Below are 22,942 nucleotides of genomic sequence, written 5' to 3' on the forward strand. Positions count from 1 at the left end.
AGTGAAATTGATCTGAACTAGATCATTTTGTCCCCTTATCGTGCTGTGTTACTACTGGGTCTTTTCCAAGACACAGCGTACACAGTTGTAGTTTGTGTACTGCACAAAAGCACCCAGCCCAGGGCACAGGTCAGAACCAAAATCCAGCCCATGCTCCACAGGCAAGCATGCACAGATCTGCTTCCAACCATTGGCAACGAGTAGGTCCACAGCGGTCTCCGGCCTCATCAGTAAGCTTCCTAATCACTCCTGTTGGTAGGTTCTACAACCATCTCAGGCAGGAAACTCTGTTGAGAAAAGGTGTCCCCCCCGTTTAAAACCTGCCGCTGTCCCAGCAAAGATCCAACTTTATGAATGAAGCTGCCTTTGAGAACAAATAACCAGCCTCCTCTCCATGGTGGCTGGACTGTACAAGGTGAACTGATTTCTTAGATCCTGTAATGAACTGAACAGGAAAATAAGCCTAATTAACTCCCATCTCCAGAGCCTAGATTCCTCATGGCAGACAGTGTGCAACCTAAAATTCTTAGGTTAAATATTTCAGTAGCTTGTTCAAGTTGATATGAGTTGAAGTTCTTTCAGGCAACCTAGGCACATCTATTTTGTTGCTCTCCTCTTAACTGAAGGACAACTATCTACCAGGATTTCACAGTTCCATATTTCACTCAGAAAGATACTGAAGATAGCACCAATTCAAAGAGTTCACCAAAATTTGCCACACTGAGCTGAAACCCCAAACTGACAGCACTGAGATAAATTATTCTTGCCACAGAGAGACATTAAAAAGGCTATAATTCAAAACATATAATCCTACTACAACTCATTCAGAGTACAACTGAAAGTCACTAATATACATGGTATATCTATGGAAGGTGATTTGGGGCACAGTGTGATTTTTTACTTGTTTGTGATTACAATTTTATCAGGCTACATTTCCACATAAAGAAATATCTCAACCCTGATGGATGGATATGAGGTGTGAGGGTGGGGAGGGAGCAATGGAGGAAACAGCACTCTAGATTTTCTTACTATTGTTTCTGGGCAGAATTCAATTGTTTTTACTTTTTTTATTTTTATTTTTTAACATCTTTATTGGAGTATAATTGCTTTACAATGGTGTGTTAGTTTCTGCTGTATAACAAAGTGAATCAGCTATACGTATACATATATCCCCATATATCTTCCCACTTCCGTCTCCCTCCCATCCTCCCTGTCCCACCCCTCTAGGTGGTCACAAAGCACAGAGCTGATCTCCCTGTGCTGTGCAGCTGCTTCCCACTGGCTATCTGTTTTACGTTTGGAAGTGAATATATATCAATGCTACTCTCTCACTTCGTCCCAGCTTACCCTTCCCCCTCCCCGTGTCCTCAACTCCATTCTCTACATCTGCGTCTTTATTCCTGTCCTGCCCCTAGGTGCTTCAGAACCATTTATTTTTTAGATTCCATATATACGTGTTAGCATACAGTATTTGTTTTTCTCTTTCTGACTCACTTCACTCTGTATGAAAAACTCTAGGTCCTTCCACCTCACTACAAATAACTCAATTTCATTTCTTTTTATGGCTGAGTAATATTCCATCGTATATATGTGCCACATCTTCTTTATCCATTCATCTGTCGATGGACACTTAGGTTGCTTCCATATCCTGGCTATTGTAAATAGAGCTGCAATGAACATTGTGGTACATGACTTTTTTGAATTATGGTTTTCTCAGGGTATATGCCCAGTAGTGGGATTGCTGGGTCATATGGTAGTTCTATTTTTAGTTTCTTAAGGAACCTCCATACTGTTCTCCATAGTGGCTGTACCAATTTACATTCCCACCAACAGTGCAAGAGGGTTCCCTTTTCTCCACACCCTCTCCAGCATTTACTGTTTGTAGATTTTTTGATGATGGCCATTATGAACGGTGTGAGGTGATATCTCATTGTAGTTTTGATTTGCATTTCTCTAATGATTACTGACGTTGAGCATCCTTTCATGTCTTTGATGGCAATCTGTACATCTTCTTTGGAGAAATATCTGTTTAGGGCTTCTGCCCATTTTCGGATTAGGCTGTTTGTTTTTTTGATATTGAGCTGCATGAGCTGCTTGTATATTTGGGAGATTAATCCTTTGTCAGTTGCTTCACTTGCAAATATTTTCTCCCATTCTGAGGACTGTCTTTTCGTCTTGCTTATGGTTTCCTTTGCTGTGCAAAAGCTTTGAAGTTTCATTAGGTCCCATTTGTTTATTTTTGGTTTTATCCCCATTTCTCTAGGAGGATCTTGCTGTGATTTATATCAAAGAATGTTCTACCTATGTTTTTATTTAAGAGTTTGATAGTGTTTGGCCTTACATTTAGGTCTTTAATCCATTTTGAGTTTATTTTTTGTGTATAGTGTTAGGGAGTGTTCTAATTTCATTCTTTTACATGTAGCTGTCCAGTTTTCCCAGCACCACTTATTGAAGAGGCTGTCTTTTCTCCATTGTATATTCTTGCCTCCTTTATCAAAGATAAGGCGGCCATACGTGTGTGGGTTTATCTCTGGGATTTCTATCCTGTTCCACTGATCTATATTTCTGTGGGTTTTTTGCCAGTACCATACTGTCTTGATTATTGTAGCTTTGTAGTATAGTCTGAAGTCAGGGAGCCTGACTTCTCCAGCTCTGTTTTTCTTTTTTAAGATTGCTTTGGCTAGGGCTTCCCTGGTGGCATAGTGGTTGAGAGTCCACCTGCCAATGCAGGGGACACGGGTTCGTGCCCCGGTCCGGGAAGATCCCACATGCCGCAGAGCGGCTGGGCCCGTGAGCCATGGCCGCTGAGCCTGCGCATCCGGAACCTGTGCTCCGCAACGGGAGAAGCCACAGTAGTGAGAGGCCCGTGTACCGCAAAAAAAAAAAAAAAAAGATTGCTTTAGCTATTCGGGGTCTTTTGTGTTTCCATACAAATTGTGCAATTTTTTGTTCTAGTTCTGTGAAAAATGCCATTGGTAGTTTGATAGGGATTGCACTGAACCTGTTGATTACTTTGGGTAGTATAGTCATTTTCACAATGTTGATTCTTCCAATCCAAGAACATGGTATATGTCTTCAACTGTTTGTATCATCTTTAATTTCTTTCATCAGTGTCTTATAGTTTTGTGCATACAGGTCTTTTATCTCCTTAGGTAGGTTTATTCCTAGGTATTTTATTCTGTTTGTTGCAATGGTAAATGGGAGTGTTTCCTTAATTTCACTTTCAGATTTTTCATCACTAGTGTATAGGAATGCCAGAGATTTCTGTGCATTAATTTTGTGTCCTGCAACTCTACCAGACTCATTGATTAGCTCTAGTAGTTTTCTGGTAGCATCTTTAGGATTCTCTATGTATAGTATCATGTCATCTGCAAACAGTGACAGCTTTACTTCTTCTTTTCCAATTTGTATTCCTTTTATTTCCTTTTCTTCTCTGATTGCTGTGGCTAAAACTTCCAAAACTATGTTGAATAATAGTGCTGAGAGTGGGCAACCTTGTCTTGTTCCTGATCTTAGAGGAAATGGTTTCAGTTTTTCACCATTGAGGACGATGCTGGCTGTGGGTTTGTCATACATGGCCTTTATTATGCTGAGGTAAGTTCCCTCTATGCCTACTTTCTGGAGGGTTTTTAATCATAAATGGGTGTTGGATTTTGACAAAAGCTTTTTCTGCATCTATTGAGATGATCATATGGTTTTTATTCTTCAATTTGTTAATATGGTGTATCACATTGATCGATTTGCATATATTGAAGAATCCTTGCATTCCTGGGATAAACCCCACTTGATCATAGTGTATGATCCTTTTAATGTGCTGTTGGATTCTGTTTGCTAGTATTTTGTTGAGGATTTTTGCATCTATGATCATCAGTGATATTGGCCTGTAGTTTTCTTTCTTTGTGACATCCTTGTCTGGTTTTGGTATCAGGGTGATGGTGGCCTCGTAGAATGAGTTTGGGAGTGTTCCTCCCTCTGCTATATTTTGGAAGAGTTTGAGAAGGACAGGTTTTAGCTCTTCTCTAAATGTTTGATAGAATTCGCCTGTGAAGCCATCTGGCCCTGGGCTTTTGTTTGTTGGAAGATTTTTTATCACAGTTTCAATTTCAGCACTTGTGATTGGTCTGTTTATATTTTCTATTTCTTCCTGATTCATCTCGGAAGCTTGTGCTTTTCTAAGAATTTGTCCATTTCTTCCAGGTTGCCCATTTTATTGGCATACAGTTGCTTGTAGTAATCTCTCATGATCCTTTGTATTTCTGCAGTGTCAGGTGTTACTTCTACTTTCTAATTCTATTGGTTTGAGTCTTCACCCTTTTTTTCTTTATGAGTCTGACTAATGGTTTATCAATTTTGTTTATCTTCTTAAAGAACTAGCTTTTAGTTTTATTGATCTTTGCTATTGTTCTTTCGTTTCTTTTTCATTTATTTCTGATCTGATCTTTATGATTTCTTTCCTTCTGCTAACTCTGGGTTTTCCTTTGTTCTTCTTTCTCTAATTGCTTTAGGTTTAAAGTTAGGTTGTTTATTTGAGACGTTTCTTGTTTCTTGAGGTAGGATTGTATTGCTAAAAACTTCCCTCTTAGAACTGTTTTTGCTGCATCCCATAGGTTTTGGATCGTCGTGTCTCCATTGTCATTTGTTTCTAGGCATTTTTTGATTTCCTCTTTGATTTCTTCAGTGATCACTTGGTTATTAAGTAGTATATTGTTTAGCCTCCATGTGTTTGTATTTTTTACAGTTTTTTTCCCGTAATTGATATCTAGTCTCATAGCGTTGTGGTTGGAAAAGATACTTGATACGATTTCAATTTTCTTAAATTTACCAAGGCTTGATTTGTGACCCAAGATATGGTCTATCCTGAAGAATGTTCCATGAGCACTTGAGAAGAAAGTGTATTCTGTTGTTTTTGGATGGAATGTCCTACAAATATCAATTAAGTCCATCTTGTTTAATGTATCATTTAAAGCTTGTGTTTCCTTATTTATTTTCATTTTGGATGATCTGTCCATTGGTGAAAGTGGGGTGTTAAAGTCCCCTACTATGATTGTGTTATTGTCGATTTCCCCTTTTATGGCTGTTAGCATTTGCCTTATAAATTGCGGTGCTCCTATGTTGGGTACATAAATATTTACAATTGTTATATCTTCTTCTTGCATTGATCCCTTGGTCATTATGTAGTGTCCTTCTTTGTCTCCTGTAATAGTCTTTGTTTTAAAGTCTATTTTGTCTGATATGAGAATTGCTACTCCAGCTTTCTCTTGATTTCCATTTGCATGGTATATCTTTTTCCATCCCCTCACTTTCAGTCTGTATGTGTCCCTAGGTCTGAAGTGGGTTTCTTGTAGACAGCATATATATGGGTCTTGTTTTTGTATCCATTCAGCCAGTCTATGTCTTTTGGTTGGAGCATTTATCCATTTACATTCAAGGTAGTTATTGATATGTATGTTCCTATTACCATTTTCTTAATTGTTTTGGGTTTGTTATTGTAGGTCTTTTCCTTCTCTTGTGTTTCCTGCCTAGAGAAGTTCCTTTAGCATTTGTTCTAAAGCTCGTTTCATGGTGCTGAGTTCTCTTAGCTTTTGCTTGTCTGTAAAGGTTTTAATTTCTCCGTCGAATCTGAATGAGATCCTTGCTGGGTAGAGTAATCTTGGTTGTAGATTTTTCCCTTTCATCACTTTAAATATGTCCTGCTACTCCTTTCTGGCTTGCAGAGTTTCTACTGAAAGATCAGCTGTTAACCTTATGAGGATTCCCTTGTATGTTATTTGTTGCTTTTCCTTTGCTGCTTTTAATATTTTTCCTTTGTATTTAATTCTTGATAGTTTGATTAATATGTGTCTTGGCCTGTTTATCCTTGGATTTATCCTGTATGGGAGTCTCTGTGCTTCCTGGACTTGATTGGCTATTTCCTTTCCCATATTAGGGAAGTTTTCAACTATAATCTCTTCAAATATTTTCTCAGTCCCTTTTCTTTTCTCTTCTTCTTCTGGGACCCCTATAATTCGAATGTTGGTGTGTTTAAGGTTGTCCCAGAGGTCTCTGAGACTGTCCTCAATTCTCTTCATTCTTTTTTCTTTATTCTGCTCTGTGGTAGTTACTTCCACTATTTTATCTTCTGGGTCACTTATCCATTCTTTTGCCTCAGTTATTCTGCTATCAATTCCTCCTGGAGAATTTTAAATTTCATTTATTGTGTTGTTCATCGTTGTTTGTTTGCTCTTTAGTTCTTCTAGGTCCTCGTTAAACGTTTCTTGTATTTCGTCCATTCTATTTCCAAGATTTTGGATCATCTTTACTATCATTATTCTGAATACTTTTTCAGGTAGGCTACCTATTTCCTCTTCATTTGTTTGGTCTGGTGGGTTCTTACCCTGCTCCTTCATCTGGTGTGTATTTCTCTGTCTTCTCATTTTGCTTAACTTCCTATGTTTGGGGTGTGCTTTTCACAGGCTGCAGGTTCGTAGCTCCTGTTGTTTTTGGTGTCTGCCCCCAGTGGGTAAGGTTGGTTCAGTGGGTTGTGTAGGCTTTCTTGGTGAGGGTACTGATGACTGTGTTCTGGTGGATGAGACTGGATCTTGTATTTCTGGTGGGCAGGACCACCGCCAGTGGTGTGTTTTGGTGTGACTGTGAATTTATTATGATTTTAGGGAGCCTCTCTGCTAATGGGTGGGGTTGTGTTCCTGTCTTGCCATTGTTTGACATAGGGTGTCCAGCACTGTAGCTTCCTGGTTGTTGTGTGGAGCTGGGTCTTAGCATTGAGATGGAGATCTCTGGGGGAGCTTTTGCTGTTTGATATTACGTGGGGCCGGGAGGTCTCTGGTGGACCAATGTCCTGAACTCAGCTCTCCCACTTCAGAGGCTCAGGCCTGACACCCAGCCAGAGCACCAAGACCCTGTCAGCCACTTGGCCAGGTACGTGGGGAGTTTCCTGCCTTTGGGGAAGTCTGAGGTCTTCTGCCAGCATTCAGTAGGTGTTTTGTAGGAGTTGCTCCATGTGTAGATGTATTTTTGATGTATTTGTGGGAAGGAAGGTGATCTCCACGTCTTACTCCTCTACCATCTTGAAGGTCCCCTCCTGTTTTTATTTTTAAAGTTTTAAGTCAATAAAGCCCCACGAATAAAAGCATCCTGCCTGTCTGTCCCTCCACATTTATTTCCTCACCCAATAGAGCAAATGATTGAAATGCTCGTACTACTTTGGCACCCAAAATGGTGAAAATTCAGTATTCAGTATATAAGTTGGAAACACCCTAAAATGAAATCTATTCAGTCCACCTAACACAAATAAAATAGTGGTGTTGGGAAAGTTGGACAGCTACATGTAAATCAATGAAATTAGAAAACACACTCAAACCATCCAAAAAAATAAACTGAAAATGGCTTAAAGAGTTAAACATAAAACATGACACCATAAAACTCCTAGAAGAGAGCATAGGCAAAATATTCTCTGACATAAATTGTACCAATGTTTTCTTAGGTCAGTCCCCAGGGCAACAGAAATGAAAACAAAAATAAACAAATGGGACCTAATCAAACATACAGGCTTTTGCACAGCAAAGGAAACCATAAAAACAACAACAACAACGAAAACAAAAATGAAAAGACAACCTATGGAATGAGAGAAAATATCTGCAAGTGATGCAACAGACAAGGGCTTAATCTCCAAGATATACAAACAGCTCATACAACTCAACAACAGAAAAACAACCCAATTGAAAAATGGGCTGAAGACCTTAATAGACGTTTCTCCAAAGAAGACATGCAGATGGCCAGTAGACACATGAAAAGATGCACACCATCACTAATTATTAGAGAAATGGAAATCAAAAGTACAGTGAGGTATCACCTCACACCAGTCAGAATGGCCATCATTAAAATGTCTACACATAACAAATGCTAGAGAGAGTGTGGAGAAAAGAGAACACTCCTACACTATTGGTGGGAATGTAAGCTGGTGCAGCCACTATGGAAAACAGTGTGGAGGTTCCTCAGAAAACTAAAAATAGAATTACTCTATGATCCAGCAATCCCACTCCTGGGCATATACCCAGACAAAACTATAATTCAAAAAGGTACATGAACCCTTATGTTCATAGCAGCACTATTCACAATAGCCAAAACATGAAAACAACCAAAATGTCCATTGACAGATGAATGGATAAAGAAGATGTGGTACATATATACAATGGAATACTACTCAGCCATAAAAAAGGGGGAGGGAAGGACTGGGAGTTTGGGATTAGCAGATGTAAACTATTATATATAGGATGGATAAACAACAAGGTCCTACTGTATAACACAGGGAACTATATTTAATATCCTGTGATAAACCATAATGGAAAAGAATATTAAAAAAAATGTATGTGTACAACTGAGTCACTTTGCTGTACAGCAGAGACTGGCACAGCATTGTAAGTCAACTATACTGCAATTAAAAAAATATTAAAATTTTTAAAAAGCCAAAAAAAAAATAGGTCTCTATCATCTAAGAACCATCAAAATAAAACCTACCAAATTACTAGTAAGGGATGATTTTTAACAGCACAAGCTGACATGAGAAATGGCAGGAGAATACGTATCACTGGACAAGCCCCTGCTGGGATACACAGCTGGAAAAATGCAAACACATACCTTCAAAAAATCCTTGGTAAGAAAGCAACAAGGTATGTATCTTGCTACAGAAAAGTTTATTTCTTACATTTGCTCACTTACTTCTTGATCCATTTGAAACCAGTGAGCAATTAATTAGTTCAAAGGAGCAAGAGGCTCCAATATACAGTTTCTAATATCTCATGAGTCTATGCAACTGGGTGCCTTATCTGATCTACTCTTCCCGGCTGCCCTCTTGCCCTGAGTCTCACCTCTAACTAGTAAGAAATCGAGGTTGGAAGCCAGACTGCCTGGCTCTGAATCCTGGCTTACTTACTGGGTTAACCTTGGATAAGTTTCTTAACCTCTTTTGCCTCAGTTTCTCCATCTATAAAATGGGACTAAAGTAGTACATATTTCACAGAGCTGGGTAAAATGCTTAGAATTGTGCCTGGCACCTAATAAGCACTATAAAATTTGATATTATTTTTCTTGGACACATGTTTATGTAGTATATGTTAGGTTTATATTTGCAGGTTTTTTTCATTACCATGTTCAAACTTAAAGCACTAATTTGAGTGACCCTGGGGAGTACCAGTTATTTATATAAATTTGTAAGAAAAGTGCCAAGTATCCAGCAGATATGCAAAGAATACAAACAGACAATTCACATAAGAGGCAACACAATTAAACAGATGTGGGGAAAGGTTCATTTCAATAGCAATCAAAGAAGTATAAATTAAAACCAAGGAATCTTTTTGTTCCCATTAAATTAGCAAAGTATTTAAGAATATAACTCCTATTACCAACAAGGTTATGATTTAAAATAGGCCTGTTTATGTTACTGGTAACAATATAAATCGATATTACTCTTTTAGTAAAGAAAATGGCTTTATGTATCAAAAGTCATGAAAATGTTCATGCTCTTTGATCCAGTTTCATATGATTCCTGATGGCAATAAAATCAAAGAAAGAAAAAAAGTATATATGTAAATATGTACATTTAGCACTTTCTGTAAAAGTAAAGTACTGAAAACAATTTAAATATTCAACAATGGGGCATAAAGTATAATGATACATCATAATGTAGTCGATAGAAGTATAATTATAAAACCATGTAGGAGCATGAAAAACATGAAATGTTAAATGAAAGACCACAACAAAAATGTCATCAACACTATGATTACCACTGGAAAAAAAAACATTTATACAATTAGACAAAGACTGGAAGGAAACAGAGACAGTAAGTATATATATATATACTTGGTTGAGGGAATATGGGAAACCATTTTATTTCCCTTACTGTTATAAATGTTGTTTATACCATATAAATAGGTACAACTTCACTATTTCTTTTGCCCACCTGCCCCTGAATTCTCACTAAATGAATTCCCTGTGACCTGGGGGTGGGGAGAAAGGGAAACTTCTGTGGCCTTGGTATGTACCACTCTGCTAGTCAGCCATGTCCTCCTGTACTGTGACCTGTGATGGAGAGACCATGCTTGGTGGGAGGTCCAGGCGCTTTCAGGAGGGTGAAAGCTGCTCTGTGCCAATGCCTCCTAAACTTAGCAGAGTGTGGGAAGATCAAGGACACTCGTCTGAGACCTGCCTTGGGGACTGTGACCACAGCCATCCAAAGAGGCATTCTTCAGACAGCCTAACCCAATGGCATCAGGTACAGCAGTTTAAGTGATTTCACACGAACTCTTAGGGCAAGTATTGGCAAGGTAAGGGATAACTTATTTTAACATCTCCAAGGGTAACGATTTCCCAAGCATTTCTCCATGGCCCTGTGTAAGAAGCCTAGATCCAGCTAAGACCACCCCTGCTAGAAGGAGAAGCAAGCTTATGCTAAGGGCTACATTTTCATTCCAAGACCACTTCAACTGGAGATTGAGTTTGCCACCCAGATGTTTTGTTATGCTTCTTCCCTGTCTCCCCCAAGGGCCTATTCCTTTAAGAAGGGGTAAGCACATGGGTGTCTGAATGTTTGTTATTAAATTGCATTTTCAGTGGGGTGGGGGGTGGGTGGGAGCAGATTCAATTCATTCACGGCTCTTTTATTTTCATTCTCACTGCCTGGGGCCAGCTAGTTCCAATTAAAAAGCAGGGGGAGAGGGAAGGGAAGGCAGGTTAGAAGGTTGGGGGGGATTTGATCATTCGGCTACTGGAACGCCACCAATAAAAGGAGGCATCACTCTGGAACAAGGTCTTTTAATTGCTGACGGTTTACCCAGCACAGTGAAAGCCTGGCAGATGGCCTCTAGACACAGATCAGCCATGAGTACTGGAAGGGAGGTAATCGCAAACACCTCTGGAAAAGTGGGAGAGGAAGGGGGTGGCAATTGCTGGGATGTGTTCTCCATACTATTCATAAAAAAGGATTTTCAACTTGTTCCTTTGAAATCTTATGTAGCCTCTCACTGGAGAAAGAATGGATATTAATAAATTTTAAAAAATCATTCAGCAATTCCTGACTCTGGAGGCAAAATGGTAGCCGGGGGAGATTGCCGGGGTTAAGTCTGGCCCTGCCACATCGTGTGACCCCTCGATACCTTATTTCATCTGCGAAGTGGGAGTGACCCACCTGATAGGGACATGGAGGCATATGCCTGGCTCTTAGGAAATGTTAGCTCTTGTTATTATTTCAGCCAGAACAATGAAGTGGTTAAGGGTTTAGACTCCAGAGCTGGACTCTTCACTTACTGGCTGTGCAAGCTTGGGCAAGTTACTTAATCCCTGTGTGCCTCAGTTTCCTCGGGGGTAAGTGAATAATACCTACCTACGAGGGTGTGCTAGTTTTTGGAAAGCACTTGAAACAGTGCCTGCTGCAAATTAAGTGCTGTCTGTTATGTAAATAAATTTTATAATTACTATTCCTACTACCTGGGTGTTCAACACTAGGACAATGGCAGAGGAAAGAAACAGCAGACAGACCAGTGTCAGCTTTAAGAACAAACCCAGAAGAAACTCTGTAGAAACTCCAGCTTTAAGTGTGTTAGTTGTGATGAAGCAATCAACTTTTGATTCAACGTAGGAGCAGGGCCTCCCCGGGGCCCTCCGTGCTGTGGACAGTGTTCCCTGGGTGGCCACATCTGGCAGGGCCCACCATGCCATGTGTGCTGGCCAATAGGCCCCGTGAGAGCAGACAGAGGGGAGCCGGTCAGAGGTTGCCCGGTCCTAAAATGGCTGCTGCAGAAAGAAGTGCCCTGCACCGCCAGGTAGGCAGACAAAGGGAGTCCCACACACCCCCGCCGTGGGCTATGCGTCTCAGTCATGCTGGCCACTGTGGTCAGCTCTCGGGCTGTCCTACAGCTGGATGAGGGTGCCCTGCACCTGTGGGCTGCACTGCTTTCAGGAATGCTTTCTTTGGAAGGACACCTGCTTCGCTGGACGGCGGAACAGATGGCCCGAGCCTCTTGGATCCCAGGGCTTCCAGCCCCGAGGCCGGGCCAGCATCTGCAGCCTGTGGGTCTGGTGCAGCCCCTGCCCACAGGAGCCCAGCCGCAGACCCACCAGCCATCTGCTCCGACGCAGACCTCTGTGCCCCTCAGAATGTTCGGCTAATTAAAGCGATTACCGGGGGCACACACGGGGCTATTCTTTCCCAGCAGAGGTTGCTGAACTGATCTCAGCAGCCTTAAGCAGATTTTTTTTTTTTTTTTTTTTTTTGGTAAAAGGGAAAGTCTTGCAAGCCCAGAGAGAAGAGAAAAGAAATTTATTAAAGCAACAAAGCTCCCCCAGCACACTGAGCCATAGTGTCCATTTTACAAGAGCAGCACACTTAAGCACAGGAAGTCTCTGCAGAAAAACAGGATCAGTTTAGGAGATACTTATGATGGAAACCTTAGGACTTTTAAAAACACAGCATCTGTAGCATATTTAACTAACAATCCTAAATACTGACAAAGCCCGTGCTCTGGGCAGGTACTGGAAGCTAAGTGCACCCAGCAAGGCTGGCTACTGTTCCTGCAGGGACACGCTTCTTAGGACTTCATCTCCACCTCTCCCGCATCTGAAGGAAGGCAAAGGGGCGATGAAAGGGGGCCTGACAGCCCCGCTCCCAATCTCTCTATTCTGAACCCAGGGACAAGCTGCTCAGTTGCAGGGCTGTCATGACTAGAATGCAAATCAGTTCCTTTATCTTTAAAAGCAGTTAAAAGCTACAAGTAAGTGTTGCGGATAACAAGAATTAGTGTATGATTTTTTTTTTTTTTTTCTTTTTTTTTGCTGTATGCGGGCCTCTCACTGTTGTGGCCTCTCCCGTTGCGGAGCACAGGCTCCAGTTGCGCAGGCCCAGCGGCCATGGCTCACGGGCCCAGCCGCTCCGCGGCATATGGGATCCTCCCAGACCGGGGCACGAACCCGTATCCCCTGCATCGGCAGGCGGACTCTCAACCACTGCGCCACCAGGGAGGCCCAGTGTATGATTTTTAAATGCACACACATTTAGATGAGTCCTGCCAAACAGCCTTCAGTACTGCCAGTGTGAAGAAATGCTGAATCTAAAGGAATCCCAGCCTTAAGCCTCTTCTACCAAGGTTGGGGACTGGTTTTGTTTCACTGGATTTTAAAGTCCTTACAGGAAAGGGATTCTTTCATACATCTGCTTGTGGTATCCTGCTTATCAGAGTTGTTCTCAACAGACAGTGAATACTGCTCTCCTATTTGAAAAAGACTTAATGGTATAGTTGGAAAATGTTACTATTAGCATTAAAATTAACTTGTTAATTTTTGATGTGTTGTCTATTTTATTTTCTAGTTAGAAAATAAATATTAGAAATTGTTGACCTGCAAGGAGGTGAGAATGAGGGCTAGACTCCAAGGGAATTTCCTCTGGGATCAAGTCAGGAGGACTTAGCAGAACAGCAAAGCCTGAAAGTCTGAAAGCTGAATCTGTTAGAATGAAAACATCTTATTAGCTTTGAAGGGGCTTCTTTATATCACTTTCAAGTGATGTATAGTTGCATCTTGAATGAGTGTTTCATCTCTGAGAATAGCTGGAGATGATCTAATAATACTCAAGAAATATAAAGGGGAAAAAACCCCAAAAACCTATCCTGATGATGTCATATTATCTGATGGAAACGAATGGCATCAGTAATGAAATTGCTTACTTTGTCAAAGACTAGAACAAAAAATGTAACGGGCGAGTAACTGGAAAATAGGTGCATTTCAACTACAAAAGCTCTTAGAAAAACTTCTCTCAGTCATTAAGAAGTTTGCTCCAGAATTAAATATTTACTCTATACAATGTAAATGAATAATTTATGAAGTTCAACCGCAAAGTTATGCATATATGAAAATGAACAAAAGGGGGACACAAGTCAGTTTTGCACTTCTGGAAGAAGATTGATTTTATGGAGGGTAGTAAAATCAGTTTGGGGGTTCTTTGTGTTTCTGTTTTTGTTTTTAAATAACGACCACTCATCCTCCTACCCTCACAGTCCGACACAAGGGCTTGATTTGCTTGTCCATTCTCCGCTGAATGAAGCAATGGGCTTTAACTTTTCTCTCAGGTCCTCACTTAAACTGCACGGTTTTGGCTTACACTACTATTGTCTACAGTTGAAGAAATCATTGTTTAAAGCCTCTGGCTCTTGATAAGAATCTTACTAGACCCAGTTTATTCCCTGTGGAGGAAAACAGTTAACAAGGTGTCCCCTGTTTTGAACAAGGGCAGAAAGCAAAGTGGCCCTGCCCCAATTGTATTAATTGTCAACCTTTCCTACCATGTCTGAGTAATGCAGAATAAAACCAAGAATTAGTTTTGTTTTTCTCCCCAACTTCCAGCTACCCTTAGAAGAAACCCTTATAAAATTCAAGGTCAGTTCAGTAGCCACTGCATATATGCATATATGGGGGTGGGGTGGGAATATATACTCTTCAGAATCTAAAATTCCAGAATGTGCCCTTTGTTAGTCTGGATTAATTCAGAATAGAATGTCCAACTGAATTGCCTTGAGTGAAAATGATCCCACAAACAAAGAAAAATCACCACTTTCCTTTCAATACCACCCCAGATGAGAGGTCAGACTCCCAAGGGATCCATTTGCCAGGTAAACACAGTAAATTGGAAGGTGAATGCACATTTCAGCCAGACAGTGGAACCCACCTGTCACTTGTGAACTAGCACATTTTGCTTCAGGGTTTCTAAATGAAATTCTGAAATACACACTTTAGTGCTGAAAATTTAGCAAGATTACAGTGGCCTTTCCCTGTGCAAAGGCTTTAGGGCCTTGTAAAGTAAACTTGGTAGGGGAGACACACTTAATAGTTAGGTTAGATATTTTCTGTTTCATCAGGAAAGAAACTGCCTGAACAAAGCTGGGGGGAGGGGAGGGTGGAGATGATTAAAATGTTTACAATTTATGTTCGGGCTTTAACATGCGGACTGAAACAAAAGTCGAACACAACCTCATAACAAGGTTAAGACTTATATATTCTATTCAGCGGATGAGGCCAAAGTGTGAAGCACTTGCGATCCCACAGTCACAACATGGGTTCTCACCCAAGCCATCACAGTGGTGCACCATGAATGGTCATGGGGGGAGTTCCAAACTGCTGTAACTAAAGAAGCCTGGATCTTCACGTGGAACTTACGTTAAAAATTTAGGTGCTTGAAAGCAATCTCTACAATAGCATCACTCTTACTTGCCTGCATTTCTGTTTTCTTGGATGAGAGGGAAATGGTGGAGTTGCAAGTAGACTACAGAGAATCATGACTACTGAGAATTACGTATAAATTTATTGTACATGGGCTTCCCTGGTGGCACAGTGGTTAAGAATCTGCCTGACAATGCAGGGACATGGGTTCAAGCCCTGGTCTGGGAAGATCCCACATGCCGCGGAGCAACTAAGCCCGTGCACCACAACTACTGAGCCTGCGCTCTAGAGCTCACGAGCCACAACTACTGAGCCCACGTGCCACAATACTAAAGCCCGGGAGCCTAGAGCCCATGCTCTGCAACAAGAGAAGCCACTGCAATGAGAAGCCCGTGCACCGTAAAGAAGAGTAGCCCCTGCTCGCCACAACTAGAGAAAGCCCGCGCACAGCAACGAAGGCCCAACACAGCCAATAAATGAATGAATGAATGAATGAATGAATGAATAAATAAATATTTGTTGTACATGTGGGAGAAGGCCTTCCAAACAACGATGCATAAAGAACATTGTGAACCACTAGTCCAGGAGCCTAGGAATGAAATGTCCACTCTTAGCAATTCCCCAACTCTTGAACAACCCCAGAGGGAAGCAGGGAAGGGATTACTCTTTTATCCCTTCAGATGACTGTCTGCTCACATATCCCTACAGGATGAGTTCCTAGAAGGAAGCGAGCCACCATGAGGACAGCTTTTATAGGTGGCTTGTGACACCATTCCATTGCATTGCACCCCTCCCAAGTCCTCAGATAAATGAGATAATTACTTGATTCATCTTAGGGCTGAAATCAGTCTCCTGTTGGGTAGCAACAGCCAGACTTCTCCTCCATAGAACTTCTGACAACAGATTCAGGTCCTCTGGTCTTCAGGAAAAATGAGGCCTGTCTGAGGACAGGAGAAACTGCAGTCTCAGGGCAAGCTAGGAACCCCTAAGCCAGGACCCAGGAGTCAGAAGAAACCCACAGTCAAACCAAGAAGGCTTGTCTCCAGCTCTCCATCTCACTACTCCTCATGAAATATTTATGTCACGGGAGACCCAGCCCCCTCCCACCTTCAATACTGCCCAGCAGCACTGAGATGAGGTATGAGTCCCTGATAACAAACACACCCAAGGAAAAAATTCTTAACACCACGGGCAGGAGAGAAATGGGCCTGAAGCAACCAAAAGGGAGAAAAAAAGCCAGAAGTACAATAAAGAACTCCTGACAGGTTCTGAACTCCTTGTAAGTTAAGAATAAACAAATCCCACAGTTCATTGAGAATCTTGCTCTCCTCATCTTCCCGACCTGAGGGCCACTCTAGAAAAGGGAAGATGACCTGGCACTCCACTGAGCCCTAGACAGCTTCTGTAGAAGGGAGGAGGGTTTCTAGAGCAAGGCCATGCTGCCCAGAGCTTGAACTGTGTTGGCCAACTGAGTGGCCCTCAACTGCTGAGGCTATTGCAGAAACTGGCCAGGAAACAGGAGCGCTATCTTGACACAACAGGATGCAACAAGACCGATGCTGAAGAAATTATGCCACAGCCCGTGAGGGCAGCGCACGTGACCCATGGCCATGGTTACTGCATGAAGCTGGGGCTGGCCCTTCTTAGGGCCAAGAGGAACATCAAAAACATCACACATGATTCTATTAACCTTGTAAAGTGATGAATCAACTTGAAAACTGACAGGCTCCATTCAGCTAGCAAAACACTTCATTTTTAGGCAAGAAAGCAGCTGGATGAACTTTGGTTTGAGTCCACTTTCAGCAATTAAAAAAAGGGGGAGGTAAAAACGTGTTATCTGATTCTACTATAGGCTTTCTGGTTGGGATATAACATACTCTCAAAGTCAAGTCAGAGTCCTTGGGGAGAGCAGACAGAGACAAATGACTCTCCATAGCACTCTATTTGCTCTCTATTGATGGTGGGTCGTTACATTAAAGCTTCTATCTATAGTGTCAAAAGGTAACACCTAAGAGGTTTCTGGAAGAGTTAGGGAAGCTGAAGTTCATTGGGGGTGAAATGATTCTCCCAACATACCCTTTCACTAAGACAAAAGCAGCAAGATTTTGCCCAGACTCAGGCCTCAACCCTTCATTTTATGTACACATAAAACCAAAGCCTCACTTTTTAAACAGTAAATCTCCCTGGAAATCAGTAAACAAGATTAAATAAGGATATAAGAAATATCCTGCCAGCAACAAAATCAGCTCTGCTCAAGAACATTTCTGAATATCCCCAGGTGGTAACTAGAAACTCTCTTCTCAAAAAAACAAGCAACCATTTAATTTGTGAGCACCAAGTAACAGTGCCTCAGGTATTGAAAACAGTTGGAGAAAGGAGATACTAGACTTCAAGGTGTTTTCTATATAAGAAAAGCTTCCCCCAGTAAAGTGTTGAGACCTATTTTAACCATTTTTTCACAGAGAAATGTCTCAGATACATTCCACATGATTTAGGGCTATGAAACAGATTTAATGTTATAAAATGATACCCTTCCTGATAGCGAGATATTATGAACCCTGCAATAACTGAAGTATGCAAATTACTTGCCTCCCTGAAATAGTACATATAACGCTTTTGTGCATGTGAGTCTATGTGTTTTACTGGGGAAAGGGCCCTATCTAAATTCTCAAAGGGACCCAAGAAAGGGTCTAAAACCGACTGAACCAAGATGGGAAGTAGCCTCTGCCCCAGACCCATTGGTCCCCAGCGCTGTGATGTTCTAGGCAATGTTTTCCTTCTTGCTTCTCATGGTCCTTCTGTTTTCACCTGTCACTTCTCACCCGCACTACTCACACCATTTTTGTGGTTTCTATCTCCCTTATCCCCTCTAGCTGCTTTTCTTCCTCTCTTCTCGCTCACATTTCTGCCAGTGCTCCTTCACTTCTATTGTGAGGATAGGTATCACTTGATTTTAAAAAGAGGTGATCTGATCAGCAGACCAGTCGTGTCTTCTAAATTGCAGTACTTGTGGTTGTTTTCATTTTTGTTCAATACTTGAGCTCTTTCCAGTTACCTTTGAGTTTGTGGGGTTTGTGGGTACCTTTGGGTTTGTGAAGATGCCAGATGTCTGACTGTTGGGGACATTATTGGAGCAAGCTTCTTGTAGATTTCAGCAAGCTGAACATGGACTTGAGACAGCAACAAACACTCATTCTCCCCTAACAACCTATGATCTACAGACTACTTTAAGAAACTTGAGGCACTTTGTCTGCTTCCCAGCTTATATGAACATCTGAAATATCTGCATCCCCAGTCTAAGCTGGGATTTACAAGAAATATTTAGAGCTTGCTCAGCATGGCACTTTCAATCATGTTCTATAAATGGTATGCTGGTAAATGAGCCATAAAGAAACAAGAAAATGTCACTGCTTCTCCTTTATTGGTAGATTATAGCACCGTGTCAAATGGAAAGAAGGGAGATGAGGGAGGCAGGGTAATCTCTGACTGCTGGGGAGCCAGACATGCCCGGTGGGACAGAACCACTAAGAACCCTGGTAACTGCTGAGCGCTGGGACAAGGATGAAGTTGCAAAGCTGCTTTGCCCCACCACAAAAGACAAGATGCTGGCTCTTGAAATACCTAAACACACTGCTTTCATTTCTTACCTGTCACGGTGGCTGTCTTATAGTCTGGGGGGAAGGAGTTGGTTAGCTTTTTACATAACTAAAAATAACAGCGCTGTGGAGGAGAGAGATATTCCCAAGAAGAGCTAGAAGTGGCAGACCTCAGATAGTATAAAAATAACTGAATTCAAAAATGTATAAACATAAAGCATGCACAGAAAGGTCAGCTCTCCAAAAGTTGAAACAGAGATGAAACATATAAACAATAGAAAAAGTAGTCACATATATCCAAAAGGCAAGTAATAAGATTAGCAAGTAGTTGAAAAAATGGCTGAGAAAAGCCATAAACCCCTCAGTTCTCCTGTCTCTGCACCGCTGTGATGTGGCTATCCATGGGTATCCATACCTGTGATCCAGAAGGATGTGCCTGTCCAATTTCTTACCTCACTGTGGTCGCTGGCTGGGACGTGTGAAGGCCTTGCTTCTTCATCAAGTGGCTCAATCACTGTCACCTCTGAAAATTCCTCCACGGATCCTTGAAACTCAGGTAAGGACCTTCGTCCGTAACGCTTGCCACCTCTAACATATTTGGGCTGAGCTTCGAGAGTGCAGTCTGGGCAAGGAGACAAGAGTTGAGGCCACATTACATGACAATCTCAGCCCCTATCTGACACACTGCCTTTGGACACAGCCTCTTATACCAGCCCCAAAATAAACCACCACCGTTTGCCAGTTGCGGTGGACGTGGGCGATATATGAGCCAGTAAGTCAGATGCAAAGCACAGCTTCTAATTCCGAATGATTTATAGCACCCTGAGTATATCTCAGCATATGGTGGGAGAGATGAGGAGCCAGCGGTGAGGGATTTGTTTAAAACTAGGGAATTAAGATCAGGACAAAGCAAGCGGTCATATTTGTTCTTGTGTTTATTAAGCTCTGTTTTGCAGAGGGAACGAGAGGGAGGGATCATACTACCAGAGACACGTTGGAAAATTATGATAAAAAGAACACCTGATCAGCACTGTAAAGTTAGCATTCACACCAATTAGTCTGGAACACACCCCTCTAGTACCTTAGTGAGTCCTTTGTTAACCATTCCACTATCTGATCCATCAGACAAGCAGGAAGACAGAACAAAGAAACTGACACAGTGGATCCTAATCAATTAATGACAGCTCACTGTTCATATGAAACTTGTCATCAAGATCTCATTATAAAATTAAAAGCTGTGGAATAAAATAGCAAATGCAAAACTGCATTAAGAAAATAACGTATTATGTTCTTTTCTCTTCATGAGCTTCGTGTTGTACAAAATAAAAGGAATGTGTATAAGGGGAAAGTCATCTCTTGATCCTGAAGAACTTCAGCATTCAGCAGAACATGTCTCAGGTTCAGCCTTCACCACCACCACCACCATCATCATCACCACCACCACCATCACCACCACCACCACCGTCATCACCATCACCACCACCGCCACCACTACCATCACCATCACCACAATCACCACCACCATCACCACCACCACCACCATTACCACCACCACCACCATCACCATCACTACCACCACCACCACCACCATCACCGTCATCACCACCACCATCACCACCACCACCACCATTACCATCACCATCACCACCACCGCCACCACTACCATCACCATCACCACAATCACCAGCACCATCACCACCACCACCACCATTACCACCACCACCACCATCACCATCACTACCACCACCACCACCACCATCACCGTCATCACCACCACCATCACCACCACCACCACCATTACCATCACCATCACCACCACCGCCACCACTACCATCACCATCACCACAATCACCAGCACCATCACCACCACCATCACCATCACCACCACCACCACCATTACCATCACCACCACCATCACCACCATCACCACCACAATCACCAGCACCACCACCATCACAATCACCAGCACCAGCACCACCATCACCACCACTATCACCACCACCATCACAATCACCAGCACCAGCACCACCATCACCATCCTCATCACCACCACAATCACCATCACCACCACCATCACCAGCACCACCATCACCACCACCACCACCATCACCACCACCACCACCATCCTCATCACCACCACCACCACCATCACCACCACCACCACCACCGCCATCACCACCACCACCATCACCAACATCATCACTACCACCACCACCACCACCACCATCACCACCACCAGCACCATCACCACCACCACCACCATTACCATCACCACCACCATCACCACCATCACCACCACAATCACCAGCACCACCACCATCACAATCACCAGCACCAGCACCACCATCCTCATCACCACCACAATCACCATCACCACCACCATCACCAGCACCACCATCACCACCACCACCACCATCACCACCACCATCCTCATCACCACCACCACCACCACCGCCATCACCACCACCATCACCACCACCATCACCACCACCGCCATCACCACCACCACCACCACCACCGCCATCACCACCACCACCACCACCACCATCACCAACATCATCACTACCACCACCACCACCACCACCATCACCACCACCATCACCACCACCGCCATCACCACCACCACCACCACCATCACCACCCACCATCACCACCACCGCCACCGTCACCACCACCACCACCATCACCACCACAACCACCACCACCATCATCATCACCACATACTAACCTTTATCTACAATGGTAGCTTTAGAGCAATAAAATAAATACTTCACTCATTAGAAATGTCAGCTTAGAGACACACTTTTTTAGCACCTTGAACAGAATTAGAACAAAATATTCCATTAACATATAAGACTGGCAATGCTTTGACTTCAGTTCTTATCACCCACATGGACATACTGTCTCTCTGGAGAACATAATATGTGCTCTGTTTGAACATGACAGTCTTAACAAGGTATGTCTGAACTCAGATATGTAGATTTTTAGATGAGGGCTGTACACAGATCCTCAAAACAAGGGTAACTGATTAGATAAGAACTACAAGAACAAAACCCTTCCTTTATCACCACTGAAACCATGTTAGGGGGCAGCTATTACTTTGTAGTCTCCCTGGGAGGACTGGTGATCCTGCGTGACTAACTCTGTCCTCCCCCCTCCCATGTCCTTCCTCTGGGATAAGCTTAGGTTTCACAATTGTGGTCAGAAACATCCTGAAAATGCTCGGCAAAGCTCAGAGTGAAGTATTTATGCTTGCTCTATAATTTCTAGCAATATTTATATCCAGCTTTTTCAAAGTCCCAGCCAAGTCATTTTATTAGGTCGAGCGATTCTCTTACAGGAAGTGTGCAAGCATACAAAAGTTATATTGAAAGTCGCATGCATATTTGAAGGTACCTTTTATCAGAAGACAGTGTGTCAGCTTGTGAGCATTCAGGAGCGGCCCAGACACCCGAGCTACTTGTTGGCAGCTGACACCCACAGATGCTAGTCAGATAAAAGGCAATGTAGAACCATCCTTAATTTATTACATATTCTTAAATTTTAGTGGCAGACAACAAGGTACACCATTAGTGATGATGGGGGTTTGGAAGAGATTAAAGGGAAAATGTATAACGTCAGAAAATGGAACGTGGGATTTTCCCAGTATGAGAACATAAGTCATGGTCTGGGGAAGGAAGTGGCAAAGGAACTCTGAATGCATGCTGCACTTTTTCAGAGGAAAAAAAGCAGCGGGGCAAAGCCACAGTCTTAAAACAAACAAACAAAACACAACCCACTGTGATTTAATCCAAAATCCACCTGTGGATGAAATATTTACTACTAAATGTTTCATGCTATGTAGGGAGCAGTGGTAGATTTGAAATAGCTCTTTTTCTAATCAATGAAAGATAATAGACTGTGAAACATTAGGGATCCTGTGGAGTTTTGGTTTATTTATACACTTGCTTATTTTTGCATTGCCAGGAACTTTAAATTAATCCTTAAAACTCGAAGTTAATATCTTTCACAGAATGTACATACATCACAAAGTCAATTTCTAGAGAAATCTATTAAAACGTAGAATCTTTTTGAATAAAGATATTAGCACAAAGGAAAAATGGGGCATTAAAGTTTCCCCATAAGAAATTTCACAAAACTTCCATACA

General features: G+C 42.2%; 1 protein-coding gene across 14 annotated transcripts in view; it reads right to left on the bottom strand.

Annotated features, from left to right (window-relative positions):
- The window catches only part of NIN (ninein), a 108,213-nt gene that overhangs the window by 56,097 nt on the left and 29,174 nt on the right, over positions 1-22,942 (bottom strand). For 9 of the 14 annotated variants that reach the window (XR_014293747.1, XM_082617622.1, XM_082617631.1 and 6 more), the window contains exons 5-6: positions 22,191-22,280; positions 19,247-19,416 (exon numbers count right to left, since the gene is read on the bottom strand). Coding sequence is in view for 13 of the 14 variants with exons in the window: in XM_082617622.1 (XP_082473748.1) it covers positions 19,247-19,416; positions 22,191-22,280 (260 nt within the window). In the remaining variant the exon portion in view is untranslated. The remainder of the gene's footprint in view (positions 1-19,246; positions 19,417-22,190; positions 22,281-22,942) is intronic. The other 5 variants (XM_082617626.1, XM_082617633.1, XM_082617632.1 and 2 more) reach the window with 1 other exon arrangement.

The sequence above is a fragment of the Mesoplodon mirus genome, assembly GCF_964341445.2.
Source record: "Mesoplodon mirus genome assembly, chromosome: 4".
In the NCBI taxonomy this organism is placed as follows: Eukaryota; Metazoa; Chordata; class Mammalia; order Artiodactyla; family Ziphiidae; genus Mesoplodon; species Mesoplodon mirus.